General features: G+C 45.2%; 1 protein-coding gene across 1 annotated transcript in view; it reads right to left on the reverse strand.

Annotated features, from left to right (window-relative positions):
* Positions 1-14451, reverse strand: part of SLC22A4 (solute carrier family 22 member 4) — a 19815-nt gene extending 5364 nt beyond the window's left edge. The window contains exons 1-7 of the mRNA XM_017746858.1: positions 12466-14451; positions 10669-10823; positions 6891-7062; positions 4827-4953; positions 2812-2912; positions 1615-1829; positions 778-960 (exon numbers count right to left, since the gene is read on the reverse strand). Of these exons, the coding sequence (XP_017602347.1) occupies positions 778-960; positions 1615-1829; positions 2812-2912; positions 4827-4953; positions 6891-7062; positions 10669-10792 (922 nt within the window). The 5' untranslated portion in view covers positions 10793-10823; positions 12466-14451. The remainder of the gene's footprint in view (positions 1-777; positions 961-1614; positions 1830-2811; positions 2913-4826; positions 4954-6890; positions 7063-10668; positions 10824-12465) is intronic.
* Positions 14452-15600: the final 1149 nt, after the last annotated feature.

The following is a 15600-nucleotide window of genomic DNA, read 5'->3' on the forward strand; positions in this document are numbered from 1 at the left end:
ACTCTTTCCTGTCCGCAACATGAGGAACATTTTCATGTATTAAACAAAAAACCAAACCAAACAATATTTGTCAGTTAATATATGTGCCGCACTCAGAATGTGATGGCACTGAGTATCAAAAAAAGTCTATGAGGAAATCAATAACTCTGCTTACAGAAATATCAAGCAATAAGGAAAAGCAAAATGAATGAATGCTGAGGTGACTGGCTTAGAAACTAAAAAAAGTTTTTAAAAAAAATCACTTCAAGTAAACACACTTTCATGCTACTTAACCTGTATGTTTTCCATGTATTACTTTAGAGAGCACGAATCCTGGGAATGTTTGGATTCCCACCTGGTTTATCTCCCAGCATACCCATCTCGGGATGCACAGGGACAGTATCATGCAATGAATTTCCTACTGTTAACTTTCCTTACTTTCAAGACCACTTCTTGTCACACAATCCTGGGAAACTAACTGGCATAACAAAATGTGATTATCATACCAGCCACTCCATTTGTAGTTTATAAACATCATCATTGTACTGGGCCAGCTCTAACCCACTTCAGTGATATATGAATGGTCCCCAAAGGAATGAAGTGCCTGATCATTCTGTGAAGTCCAGGGAGCTCCACTTAATTTCTACCATGTGTGACAGTGAACTCACACCCAAGCTGAGAGAAGGGACTGAAAAGACAACAAGTGAAGGGACTTAAAGCTGAGCCTGCACTGCAGAAGCTCAGACAACTTCTCTGGGCAGTTGTGTGGCGCAAGGCAAGAAAGACAAGAAATCTCACCCAGGTAAACAAAGTAAGGAGCAATGATGCTGCCCAGCCTGGAGGCTGTGGAAGTCGCTCCGACTGCCATGTTTCGCACTACTGTTGGGTACAGCTCCACATTGTAGACATAAAGCATTGAAAATGCAGCTGTGATGCCAAACTTCCCAAGCATCACCAGTCCAACAGAGAGGACATTAAGTTCTGGAGGAGAAAAAAATAAAATCAAGGTGAATAAACAACACCCTGTGCTTATTACTTGTATTACTTCTACATCCAAAAGACTGTATTGCTGTGTTTTTCCTAAAGGTTGTGAGTTTGGTGCTTTAGTTTTTTTTAATTATACAAAGTATTAACCCCATCCCTAGATGACTCCAAATTCCCCACTGAGCATAATGCTCAGGTTATTTTGTATTTTTCAGATTTTGGTTGTCTTCATGTAAAACAGTGTTTTTGAAATGGAACAAAACTCTGGGTTATGCAGCAATAAACTACAAGCTTGAACCCACCCCTTTTTCACAAAATCCTATGAAGATTTACACACAGTGAAATCTGGATGCAGGTTTTTGTAGCCTGAAAGCACAACCAGATAAATCACAGTACGCTTTTGGCTCTCATTTTAGAAGCTGGTTCCCCGAACTATATAAAGCTCAGTAATTTGACACAATAAATGAGAGTCAAGTGTGACTCAGCATATGCATATGCAATACAAAAAACTAAGGCTGCAAAGGATCAGCATAACTCAGCCTCAAATTCTAAATTTGATCCTGGTTTCCAGTAATTTTGCAGAACTATTACACAGTACCATAAAATATTTTGGGTATTTCATATACTTAAGTCACACATTTAATTTTGTACCTGCAGGAACCAGCTGAATGAAGAGGACAACACTTCCACCTAAAAAAAAGGTGCCAGATAAGGAGTAGCGCCGTGGGAGGGAGCGGAGGAGAAGCCAGGCGATCACATAAGCTGGAACTTCAATAACAGCTGAGAGGAAACAGTTGACATAGGCATTTCCATGCCAGTCTGGAGTGCTCAGGGACAGGCCAAAGTAACCAACTGATGTGAAAAACCTGAGAAAAGCAATAAAACCAAATTATTCCAGAAACAGCAGTCTCTGAACGCTTCCAGTGTTGCCTCAGATGTTGTTACAAAAATAGGATTTTGCAAAGCACCGCCACAGGTATTATGGCTTAAAAAAGTCTCAGTGGCAACCCCATCTTTCTGTCATCCCATTCAGTGATCATATCCACAGCAGCTTGAAGACACCTCAGATTTCTCTGTCCTTCCTGCATACACTACACCAAGTAAAAAGCTTTGTGGAACTCATTCACAAAGGCTTTTCACTGCAATGGTCTCAATGACACAATGAAACTCTTGCAAGCTTCCCAAGCCAACTACATTCCTACTTGTAGCCAGTGTCAGGATCTCCCACCCTCAGCAGTTCCATTACATCTTATTTAATGTTCACAGAGAGCTGGATGTTCAGGTTTCAAATCTCAGGAGTGCCTTACTATGGCATGCCAAGTGTGCTAGCCAGTTCCTTTCTGCTGAGGGTAATATGGACAGAAAAGGGTCCTGGTTTGTCTATATGGCATTATTGGGTCCTCATTTCTCGTGGCTGCCCAGGCAGGGACCAGGATCTCACTGAGATGGGCACAGTACAGAAAGAGAACAAAAATGCTGGCCATGGGTCTGGCTCTTGTTATGTTACTGAGTTGCTGCCTTTGCTTCAAGAAGAACATTTCTCTTCAAATAGAGATTACAGAGATGGAAGCATTTGAAAAAAAAAAAAAAAGCAATCTACTTCAAAATACACAAGTTGTTACATATAGTTTTCTAACTATTTTACATCTGAGTCAAGGCTACTGTCTCCATATTCATATTAATCACCCATATTAATGTGGGTGCGAGGACACTGAGGGCCATGTACCAGCCAAGGACCATTGGAGCTGGGCTCCGAGGCTCAGACTTATCATCTAAACCTGTGGCATGTGCCCTCAAATCAGAAACTGTTCTATTGCCTGGGTACTGTAGGAATACACATTTCCTTACCACAAAAGTAATGACATAATAGTAATAGTTGCAATGTTTCGGGTTCGAAACAGGTCCAGAAGGATAGCCTTCTGCTGCTGCTGAGGCTTCGAATCCTGCATCTGAAGGAAAAAGGAAAACAAAACCAAAAAAATTCCCACACACCTAAGAGCAAAACAACCGCTGCTACCCACAGTCTGGGCAGTTACGAAGTTATGACTATCAGGGGATAACTAGTCAGCCCAAGGGCCACTTCTGCACCAGGGAGCGCGGTCCTTAGGTGGGACTTATCTCTGCTACCAACTGTATTCATGCGAGTTTCCATTGCACCACGATGACTAATTAGAAAGGAGTACCAGCTGACCAGACAGACAAGTTAATGTTTCCTTAAGGATCTCACACAGTACTTGCAGAAGTAACCTCATTACCAAAGGCATTTTTCTGTCCATTCTGTGCACTGTCCATTCAACTCTCTTCAACCTTCGTAAGTGATGTGAAATAAATGTAGGAAATAATCCAGTTTTGCTGCCTGCCAGCACCCTGACAGGGAGAGGAACGGATGAGAGGAGGTTGGTGAGGTAGCCAGGGCACATCATAGGAGCATCCACCACCTCAGATTGGAGATGAAGAGTCTAGTTTGAGGCTTGAAGCAGGAATCTTTTGGGTGGAGTTAGGGTGCCTTCCTGCCTGCACATTTTGCCTTTGCTAGGGCAAAGCCAGCACTTGTGGCCAGGCTTCCCCCAGGCCCAAAGAACAAACCACCCTGGTTCTCCCTACAGGACTATCCAGGAGATAGCCTTTCCTAGGAATAGATGATGGTTTCCAAGGAATGTCTTTCTAGTAATGTTTGAAAAATACTTCCAACATGAGACTTAGCATGCAGACATCATCCCCAGGCTTTTTTTGACAGACGCTTTGGCACACAAAATTTCCACTAAGCAGGTGTCTCCTTGATTTAAGAAAATATGCAGGAATGAAAATGCTGCAACCCAGAAAAGTCATGTCCAGTTTGAAAGACATCTGAGGCCTGGCTGTGAAGTAAGGGAAGTGCTTTTCCATGGCTGGTACAGAATGAGCTTCCCATAATTGGAACATGCACTTCAATTTACACTAAAACTCCACTTGGGAAAGAGATCTTCAGGCAAAATGTGACAGTCAAGTGACAGATCCTGCCCAGGGGAGGGGTAACTCGCAGACACTGCAGAGGAACACATAGTGCTTTGCTTTCTGCTCTATCAGGAGACACAAAACTGAGGTGCCAGTATAAGGCAGTAAAGGAAGATCTAACCTGCATACACATGGTCATTGACAATGCAAGGCTGGAAGAGTCTGCACAAGAAAAATGTGCCTCTTTGGGAGGTGCTCCAGTGAGGGCAGAGCCAGCAGAGGGGGAGATGAGCAGACGAACCAGCCATCCCACTGTGGCTATACTGCTCCCTGCTGGGCTGCCAGGTTTGCACTAGACTTTCTTAACCAATAGTTATGAAATACAAGAAAAACACAATTTTGAAGAGGAGCTTCATGTTCTTCACCGTCTTCATTCACGTCGTGGTTTTCAAGCCCCCTTGTAGCACTCAGGTGCTTTGGCTGGTCTGTGCAACCTGAAGAGTCCCTCAGGCTCCACGCAGCCCCAGCTCACGTGGGTGCTGATTTAGGGTCCCCTACACAGCCCCCCTGCAAAGGGCTGTTGCTCAGCTGCAAACCACTAATAATGCACCAAACTGAAATGGGCACAAACACATTTTCCTTGGATCTTTGCAGTGCCAAAAGGATGAAGCAATCTGGGTCACCCTTGCTTTGAAAACCACAACAAACCACTGCTGAGGAAGAGAATTTTACGTAAAAAGCAAACCAATAAAGCCTCTCTCTGGGCTCTACTTTGATCTCACTAACCCAGCGCTTACTGCAGACCAACAGTCACTGCCAGCCCAAGAGCTGCTGGTGCAAACTAGTTCTCTGCTGGCATTTCCCAACAAGTCAACCAGCCAAATGGGGAAGTGCCAGCAAGGTAAAGTACCAGGATATATGAAACATACCTCTGCAGTACCGAAAAGCACAGACGGGGCTGGAATGCCATTTATTTTTGCAGCCTTTTGGATAATAGCTTCTGCCTCCTTGTATCTTCCCTGGGAGATCAGCCACCGAGGAGACTCAGGAATGATCCTGTAATAAGTTTCAGAATAAATGACTCAGTGTTTTCCCAAAAGTAAAAAGTTATTTATAACATATTTATTGTGTCTATGAGTTACACTCAGATCTCACAGATTGCTTGGAGCAGGAGACAGCACAGAAGCACGTGGGCAAGGTAATTCAAATATATGGGACTGTTTTATTCTCATGCTAAAGGAGATGCTTTGTCCTCAGTGGGTTTTTTTTAAGGAATAATTGATGTCCACCAGATGTCACCAGATAGACAGAAAGGATGGGGGTAGCTTAGCCAGTGTCAATCAAAAAATATTCTTAGGAAACTGCACACAACGTAGAAATGCTTCAAATATGCACAGGGTGTATTTAAAGGTTCTGTGTCCTAGGAACCTTATATACAAACCTCACCATATTACCACAGCTCTGAGGCAGATTCTCCCAGGCAGAGGGCAGGGGCCAGTGTCCCCTTGCAGAGTTGATGACATTTTCTAATCAATTACAGGCACATGTTGAGTGAACTAACACCAAACACAGGACAGAAAACTTTAACTTTCCTTACTTAAATCCTTTGGTCTTAACAGATGCCACCTTGCTCCCTTTAGCCAGCAGCACTTTTTCCTCTCCTTGGAAAAAAGCAAGTCAGACCTCGTTTTCTGATGAACCCTAAAGACTGACTCAAAGCCAGGTCAATAATTTCAAACATCAGATGATTTATATCTGATCATTAATCACTAATGGGACTTTCTGTAAGATGAGCTGCCTCTACCACTCTTCTTACTGGGAAAGCTGAGGATCTTGAGACTGCAGAGACAATGCTGGGAACCTTCTGGAGAATTTGGAAGGGAAATGAGTAAAAGAGCAAGAATGGCACAGAGCAGAGGGACGTACACATCACATGGCCCGTGGAAGCAGTGGGTCCACATGCCCAAACGCCAGCTAACACCAACCTGCCTTGGCAGAGCTTTGCCAGTTCACCTTGGTCCCCATCTACCCCGACATCGACCCGAGACAAAGTGCCATCAGAGGAAGTTTTTGGCATTTTTAAGTGTAAGCTTTTAAAAGGCCTGGGAATTCCCATTCCACAGATTTCAAAGCAGGACTCTGAAGTCATGCCTTGGGGACAAATTTCCTGTGCCTCACAGTGCCTGTTCTATAGCAGACATGTGACAGGCTCCTACCCAAAACCAGCCTCCCCAAAGAACAGCCGCTCGGTACAGAGGGAAATGCTGCTGTGACGAAGGAGTTTGAAACACATCAAGTTAAATAAACAAACTGACCCTTAAACAGAATCAGAATGTCTTTAAAATCCAATGACAGTAGAGGTGGAGCTGAAAACCATTTTAAAGGTTTGGTTTGAAGACTATGGTTAAAAAAAACCCCAACTAACCAATATACCATCAGCAGATGTTTCTAACAAGACTGGGACATGCAGGAGGTCTTTCAGACTATGGAAGAGTGTGTCTAAATCACTTAACTGTTATAAAGATGCTAATTGCTCACTTATAGGTATAACTTTTTCAAGATAGCAAGAAAAAAGGAGTTCCCTAAATAATATGAAAGAACTCTTCCTGTTGTGAATTATCCTTATTTTAAGAGTGTGAGTGATACCTTGCTTTTCCTTTCTTATTTTCAAACACCTGTCCCTTCAGAACACAGCAGATGCCCAAGGCAGCAACAGAACAGGGCTATCTGCCCTTCTTCAGTGCTTTGGTCCAGCTAAAAAGAGCAGGGCTTCAAGCACACAGACAGCACACACAAAAGGCTCTCCAGGTACTTACTCGACTTAAAACTGGCAAGAAAAACCACATAAAAAATGCCCCCTCAAGGCAAAGCCTTCTCACATGGTGAAGAGAAAAGTGCCCCTCCTCCCTGACCTCCTGCCATTACCCGGAACCTAGCATGAAGAGCATCAGGTGGGAGGGGAGGTGGGAAGTGTGGCCTTGGCATGGACTCACCACCAGAGCGGGATGCAGAACAGCCCCGGGACAGTGAGCGCCAGCAGCAGCATCCGCCAGTCTCTGATGAAGTAAGCAAACAGTGGCAGCAACATGTAGCCAATTGCAAAAAATATGCAAACTCCTAATGTAGAGAATAGAATACGAACTGATTTGCCAAGAATTTCTGTGCCTGTTTAAAACAAGGGAGGTTGGATTAGCATTTTAACTCTTTATTTTCAAGCATGACTAAATACTTTATTGCATTTACGAACAGAAAAATAAGCTAAACAATCTTGAAAGAGCAGCACAGCACAGACCCGCCTCTACAGAAAAGCTGCTGGGAGTATTGGGAACCTTCAGATAAAGAAGCTACTTCTGTTTGCTTTGATTAATGCATTGGCAGAGGCAGATAAGGACAGGCATGGGGGATGGTCAGCAGACTTCCCAGAAGCCTCCCCCACACACTCACCTAGGACACAGCCTGCTCCCCCACTTAACCCATCACGATTTAAGATGAAATTCACTGCTGGGCACTTCTGGAAGAGCAAAGGTCTGAGCACAGCAGACTGACGTGGGATGGAAGGATGTGAATTTACAGTGAGGTGAGGTGGGAACAAATTTCCCACTTATTTTTTGGAAGAGAAGAAAGGTTGGAATGTTGGATTGGCACATCATGGGCTGAAGGACAGAACCAGGGAAGATGCCATCCTCTAGCAATGTTACTGTACCAGTAGCCAGGCAGCAGTCAGGGAAAGCATCCTACAGCCACTGCACCATGCAGCAACCTAATATTGAGTAATAAAAACTGAGATTGTTCTAAGCCTTCAAGAGCAGCTAAATTCTTTTACAATAAAACACCCAGCCACTGCTTAATAGAATCCAGTGATGCCATCAGGCCCACCTCACTTCTCCTTGAGCTCTCAGCCCCTGGTCTACAGAGCTCTCCTTCACATTAGGAACACTGCAAGGGCCGTAACTGCCACAGTTTGATATTCAATTAAAACGCAAACGACACTGAGTGAACAGAAGAGTCACTAAGTGTGGAGAGCGTACTTGGGTTGTGTATCATGGCAAGAACTCCAACATTTATTATTGCAGAGAAGATGGAAAAAACACCCAAGACTGGAAAACCCTCCTACTATTTGATAGTTACATGAATTCCCATTTCAGAAACCTGGAGTAACTGAATAAAGTCACAGTAAAAAACCCTGAAAATAAGAATTTGCTAGGCTAAAATGAGTGTGTGGGGATAAATGATACCATCTTCCTCTTGACTTGCTCTTGTTTAGAGGGGCTTTCTTGGGAGAGGTCTGATACTTGAAAGATTGGTTTATGCCTGTTAAATGTTACATTATAATTTGTGCCAATTCAAAGCCAATATGAAATGACATCTTTCATCTACAATTCCCTTGTCTCCTGCCTTTCCTCTACCCTCATTCTCTTAGCCATGGAGTAACAGTTCTTGGACAATACCAACATGCCTTCACAAACCTCTGTAGTGTTTTACAGTCCTAGAACCTGAACAAAACAGTTTTGAGCACAGAAAACAACTGAGGCCTAAAGCTAAGAAAGAAATTTCACAGCATGTGGTTGAAAAAACCCTAACATTGACTACAGAAGTTCACCAACAGCTCAGGAGGGAACTACTCCCATGAAGGTGGGCAATAGTGCAAAGGGCAGCATGAGCTTGGGTGACTAAGGATGCTGAAAGAGGGTCTGAGCTACACATTGTGAGGCAACGCAGGTTTGGATGTTTCAAGTTTGAATGAGAAGAGGAACCTGCGCTGAACTTGGAAAAAAAAAACCACTGCTCTTGGGGATGGAGGGTGCCAGGGCTGCAGCATGGCCAGGGTCAACAGGGCCTTTATAGGTGCCACTGCTCCCCTCCCAAGCACAGGTCAGCCCTGCCTGCTCTTGGATGAAAGAACAGGAGCATCTCCAGCACATCCTGTAATCAGGATGGGCTTTCTTAAGGAGTCACTTTTCTTTTTATGGGTATATTCTCCTATTCAGCACCTCTATCATGTGCAGCTTCCTGGAAGCTCCTGGGTTTCCCTTGCCACAGGCAGAAGTCACAGTGCTTATGGGGACATGCTGGCTATGGAGTGTAGGGTGGGAAGAACCACCCTCCGTAGGTACCTCCCTCCTTACCCATGACAGTCAATGGCTCACTTAAATGAGGAAGCTAATGTCTAAATTAGTTTAGATTAATCCTGCCCTTAGAACCAGCCTCAAGACTGCTGGGGAATGGCCAGCACTGCTGGCAAGTGCCCCAGGCATCTGACTCTCTGCTCCCTGGGATCCATTGCTGCTGTGACAACTCTACAAAGAAGAGGATGGCAGAAGAGACAACACAATAGGGTGAGGGCCAGCAAACAACAGCTAAGCAATTAAACAAGCCTAATGATACCTGGAGAGACCCAGACCCTGCTCAACAGTAGGACCATTTGCCCAGTGGGGTGTTTCTGGCCCTCCCTTCCAGCTTTGCTTCTGCTGAGCACCGAGGCAGCATCTCAATCCACATCCAGCTGTGCCCTTACATTCCCAGGGGAGTTGGGAACTAAATTCCTGCCCAATCAGAACCTGCACCTCTGTGCAACACAACACCCATGTTTCCATAAGGATTTTGAGCTTTATCCAGTGCTGTACCTCCCAGCCTTCCCATGGCAGGCATTTGTTCCTGCTCCATCAGCTCCACACAAGAATTAAACTACCAGGACAGTGGGAGCAGTGGCAGTGGTGACAGCAATGGCGACAGCAATGGCAGGAACAGTGACAATGGTGATGGCAACAAGGGATCTCCCTGCTGACAGCCTGACCTTAATCCTCCCTGCCACAGCAGCAGTGACTCATGACTGCTTGGGGACACAATGCTGTGTCCTCTTCATAGCACTGACTTCATATTATGCTCTTCTGAACTATTTTTTTCCCTGTTAAAGCCTCATGGGGTAGGAAAGACCAGTATTAACTATTAATATACAATTTTGGTCTAGCTCACATTACGATCTACAAATTGTAATGCTGACACCAGGGGTTTAAAGACAGTCATAAATATATGTATGTGTTAAAGACCACTCTTGAAAATCCCAGTTTCCCCCCTGAGACCTGCATCACTCGTCCCCATAATCTGCCCATGCATTTGCCTTTCCTGAAACCCCCATGCCTAGTGGGAGCCTCTGTGGGGTCCCCTTCCCCATGGGGTGCCTCGTTCCCTGCAGGGTCCCCAGGCAGCAACTGTAGCCATGCAGCTGCTGCGTCTTTCTTCCTACACTCCCCATAGAAAAGAAAACAAACCTTAGCCTCTAAAACTTAGGACTTTATCACTGATCTCAACACTGAGAGCAATGACTTTTTGGCTAATGGCACCCACCCAGCTCCTCTGCTCTGGTCCCCCTGGCACTCATTGTGCCTGGAAATGCTGGTTTGCTCCAAGGCTTTGCACTCAGGTATGCACTGAGCTCTCTGCAAAGGGTGCAGAGGGAGGCAGGGATGAACCCAAATGCCTTCTCTATCTCAGACCTGCTGGTACTGCTAAACCCTGAATGCTGTCTTGAATGTCTTCTCCAAGGAGGAATGAAATTGATGTCTATTTAGACTCTTCCTGCTCTCTTTTTCTCTAAACCTATAGAAAGTACAGGCTTGAAGAATCACAGAGAAAAAAAAATTATCCTGGCCTAAAGTAGGAATTTTACCAGTGAAGATTTTACCACTGTGTAATTAAATGATCCAGGTTCAGAGGGGAAAAAAGTAACAGTACCTTAGGCAAACATTTAATCTAATGCAAACATATTCATACCCAAAATGAAGGCCACCACGTAGTTAGAGATCTGTCCCATCCCCACAATGAGAAAGAGCACTGTGAACATCTCCCAGCTGGTGGAAAAGATCTGCAGGAAGCTGAAGCCAGTCTGCACAGCCATTGTCAAAAAAAGGATATTCTTCCTGCCAAACCTTTGGTAAAGAAAAAGATTATTACTGAAATAGCATGTATTTATGGTGGGGGCTATGTAGGAGGGCACAAGGCAGAACAAATATTCAACCTCAAGTGATGCATCTTAGCACAACCTGAAGTTCTGTTCATCTTAAAGAATTTTATTATTTTCATATGCACTAAAAAATATTAAAATTTCCAAGACCCACGAGACAAACAGAGAAGAAAAGCCATGAGCAGAAACTTCAGGGATGCACTAGACAGAGATTAAGGAGACTAGGCAACAGTACAATAGGGGGAGACACATGCAGGCTGCAAGCCACACACCTGAAAGTTAGGAAATGATGGCTTTTAGGCTACTGGCATCTATACTTTGCAACACCATTATCCTTAATGTGTTAAATAGCTTTGTCAATTGGTTTCAGTCCGAGTTGCCACACATACTGCACCCTTTCCCTCACCTGTTTCTCTGCATTAGGATTACGTGGCATGTTGTCCTGGAGAGGCAGAACAAGTTCATGTATGGGTTTTCATACCTGTGGGCACAGATGCTGCATGGGCTGCACCACCTGCTGCCTGCAGCAGCCCTTGAGAAAGGCTTCTGTAGCAGACACGGGGAAATTGCTCAGGTACAGGTTCAGATCATACCCTTTTTACCGACAAAACCCCCAAATAATCCAAGGAAGCTCATGCAGGAAGACATGAGCCAGGCTCTCAGTGGCTGTGCTGCCACCAGGGCAAACACAGTTCCTCAAATGCTCCCACTGCGCAAATGGCACCACTGGGATTTAGTGATTATCTCATCTCCCTTTCAAACAGTAACACCAACTGACTTCTGCACTGGGGCAGGAGTCAGGAGATTAAATTCAGATCACATGGAATTTAATGCTGGAGGCTTTAGGATTAAGACTCCCAGTGAGTTTTGAAACCCCTCTGATAAGCACCCAGAGGACTCCTGCTACCTTATGACATCCTCATTCTCAGACAGCAGTCAAAGCAGGATCAGAGATCGCATAAGAGTAGGGCTCAGGGCTGTAGGGAGAGGGGAGCAGGGACTTGTAGAGGGAATATTCTACATTCAATACTTGTAAGGCCAAAACCTCAACACTGCTGAGACAATTATCAAATGTCTGTAAGGATTTTTTTTTTACATTTTATATCTACTTAGTGAGATGCTATGACAATTGCTATCCATTTTCAGGTTATCTTTTTTTCCTTGCTTTCATATATCCTTACTCTATCCTACCATATAGCAAACCCTCTATCCTATGCAGAGATTCCATTCAAAGGGCAAATTTCTATCTTGCAGCTCTAACAAGGGATTATCAGTTAATGTGCAACAAAACCCAGCATCTTTTAAACTACTCAAAAGGCTGGATAAAGAAACAAATAGGAACTGGGTTGTGAAGGGAAATCCATTGCATGAATCTGCAAAGCAGCCACATGGGTTCGTTTTGGAGATCAGTCCCCGGGCTCTGAAGTGCCCAAAAGACAGAAATCCTTCACCTGGGATAGACCAAGATGGGATTTTTGGAAGAAGCCAGGCCAGTTACATAATTTTGATCAGAACTCAGAGTATCAGCCATTTCATTCCTTTTGTGTCTTAAAAACAAATGCACCAGCTGTGGCCCCAGGTCTGCCCTGCTCTGTCCATGACATTACCTGTCTGAGAGCTGCCCCGAGATGAAGGAGCCGATGAGGACCCCCACGAAGAAGAGGGAGGTGGTCAGTGGGGCTTTCCAGTCGTCCTCACACACCAGGTTCCACTGCAAGAGAAAGGCCTGTGCTCAGATACAGCCCCAGTGCTGTGCCGAGCCTCATCCAGCACAGGAGCTGCTGGTTGGAGACACACACATTTCCATGCAATGGAATTCTCTTTCCCCATATCCACACTTTCACCTATCACTGCCACTGTTTTCTTAGTCAAGGTCACTGTTGGAACATCCTGCTTAAAGCACAGGAAAAAGAAGGGAAAGTGACTGCCTCCCCAAGGCAACTCCATGAGGCCAAAACACCAGCAGCTGTCTGACAGCCCCATTGCCTCTGAAGGGGATGAGTAGCCAGCAAAACCAAACCTGATGGGAACCTGTGTGTGCAGCTCAGGTACTGCCCTGGACCTGTTTCCAGCACAATCCTCCCGTAACATACACACCAGACCCCTGGACCTGGCTCCCTGTGGTCCAAGATGCTCCCACCAGTGAAACAGAGCAATGGAGAAGGGTAAAGAACCGTCCCAGCTAAGGACAGCTTCCAGTTTACCTCTGCCAGCACAAAACGTGCTGCATCTCTATAAATTCTGGCACTGACAAAACATATGTAAGAAGACACACAGAATGAAATATCTTTTCTTGCACTCACATATTATCAAATTCTGTTCCACCCCACAACCTGCACCACTGACTTGCCACCCATCACTCACAGCCTCATGACTGCAGCTGGCTGGGGCTGCAGACTTAGGACAGTAGCCAGTGTGGAAACTTCCACCTAAAACTACTCATAACCTCAGACAAGGTTTAAAAAAAAATAAAAATGGCATCATGAGCCTCTGTCCACTGAAGTTACAGCTGAGCATGTCTCTGCCAAGGCTTGCTCCCTTCCTGGTGACTAATCTCCTGGTTAAGGCATGCCTGCCAGGAACACTTAGGGAGAGGCTTCAAACATGTCACTCTCAGATCAGATAATTCTACCACAATGGTAAGTTAATTAGATCACAGATCAAAGTATGGCATAATTTTAATAATCATCCATGCTATCAGAGAGTGGGGCCGTCGCTTGCAAAAGCAGTCACCCTCTGCTTGAAGAATGCACAGGCCAAGCACAGGCAAAGGCTTGGTGATGGAGCAGAAACCTGCCCTCAGAGCTGCTCAGGCTCCTCACTCAGCTGCAGGTAACAAGAAGCAACTCTTGTGTTACAGAGACACCCAGGTGCTGTCTGATGGCACCACAAATCCTGCCAAAAACGAACCACTGGTGGATTGGTGGCTGAGCTTCACTGCTGCTGCAGAACAGGCAGGCAAACCCCAAAACAAGGGGGAAGGTTTGATGCAGTTTGCTTTAGACTGTAATTTAGGAAAGAGAGGCAATCAATGCCTATGTTCAGGCAGAAGTATGCTGCCAGCAGAGGGGAGTCAAGTACTTCTGCCCTTTGCCAGCCTGCAAAGTAACACCAGCTACATGACAGAAAAATAAGTTGAGGTTAAAAACACAGCCCATGCCTCTTCCTTAGGAGCACACATGTCTTCAATGCAGGAGCAAGGAGACTTACTAAAACGTGCTTCCAAGACTTAAATCTGATTAAGAACAAAAAGAACCCTATGGCGGCATTTTCTGTAAGGTATTTTCTCTTCCCTTCTGGGAAGGGAGAGGTGATGAAGTTTGGGCCTGTCTGGGCACACATCTGCGCTTATCTGCACTGTGTTTGAGAAGGTGGAGGTTACCATGTGGGTCAGTGGGGCTCTGGTACGTTCAAGGATGCTAATTGTGAAAAACAGATGCAGGGATCTGCTTCACTTGTCAAAGAAATCAGATTCCTGTAAAGAAGGTTGGTGGAAATCAAGTCCAGTATTTAAAACAAAGCAAAATTCAGCTACAAAAACCATGGCATTAGAAGTACACTGCAGAGGTCTTTCACCACGTCCTCCTGCACCTCCCTTTCCCCACTTGGGGAAAGCTGTTGACTAACAGTGTGGCAGAATTTGCACCTGATACAAACTATTGTTAATTATCTGGGTGCTGAGCACCCTGGCCTGGGGCCACCAGCACAGCACCTGGTCCTGGACCTTCAGACTTGAGTTGCTCGAGGTTAAGGATCAGTGTTTTCAAAATATCTCCATGGTGCCAAAGGCACTTTGGCTGTAAAATAAACCCAGCTAAATAATAACTTGCCCATGAAACTGCATTGCCTCCTTGGTGCCAAATGCCTCCTATCCAGGTGTTCGCTCCATGACATATTGCACACCCAGCAAAAATTCACTGTACAGGGTCAAGTCTTTAAGATTTGGGGGATGTGGTAAACAGCACACAGCAGCTGGCTGTCCAAAGAGGGGTTACTGTGTACAGGAACTCACTGCATTTGACCAGAAAACACACAAATACATCAAGTCCATCTAACTTTAAGTATACCTGAAGCTGCTGAGTGAACAATCCACCTATTTTAGCTCCAATACCACATGGTACCTGAGCAATACAGCCCTACTCTACAGGTACACCTCATCTCCCAGATTGCAACCTCCCATCCCCACAGGCACTCGCTCTGACTGAGGCTCATGCCATGGCACTGCAGAGTGATCAAGCACGTATCAACATGGTAAGGTTTCATTAGTGCTTCAGTGTATAGGGAAAAGTGAAATGTAGCTTATTTGACCCCTTCCTCAGAGGCTGCATCCATCACAGACAGCACCAAGCACACCATGACTACAGGAGCTACAGCCCAGCCACAGCTTAACTGCCTACAGCTACAACTTCCAAACTGTCTCTACTGGGCTAATTATACATTAACCAGAAAATAAGTAATTCTGTAATGTCCCTGGCAAAGCAGACTGGGGAGCAAAGTTCATGTAAGATTCCAAGCAAGGCCTCTGAATGCTAGGAATAGGAGCTGCTCAAGAACACTGTTTTAAATCACTTTTATTCCCACCAAATCCCTACAACCCTTTCTGACAAGGTCCCAGCTACTGGTAGAGCCAATTCTGCTGCGTGCTGCTGGTAGATGGACAGGCTTTCTGAAAAACTGAAATTGCTGTAGAAGGTGCCCTGACTGCCCAAAGTACGCCGCGCCCGCACGCACCCCCACCCCCC

This window comes from Corvus brachyrhynchos, unplaced genomic scaffold (assembly GCF_000691975.1).
Source record: "Corvus brachyrhynchos isolate BGI_N302 unplaced genomic scaffold, ASM69197v1 scaffold381, whole genome shotgun sequence".
Classification (NCBI taxonomy): domain Eukaryota; kingdom Metazoa; phylum Chordata; class Aves; order Passeriformes; family Corvidae; genus Corvus; species Corvus brachyrhynchos.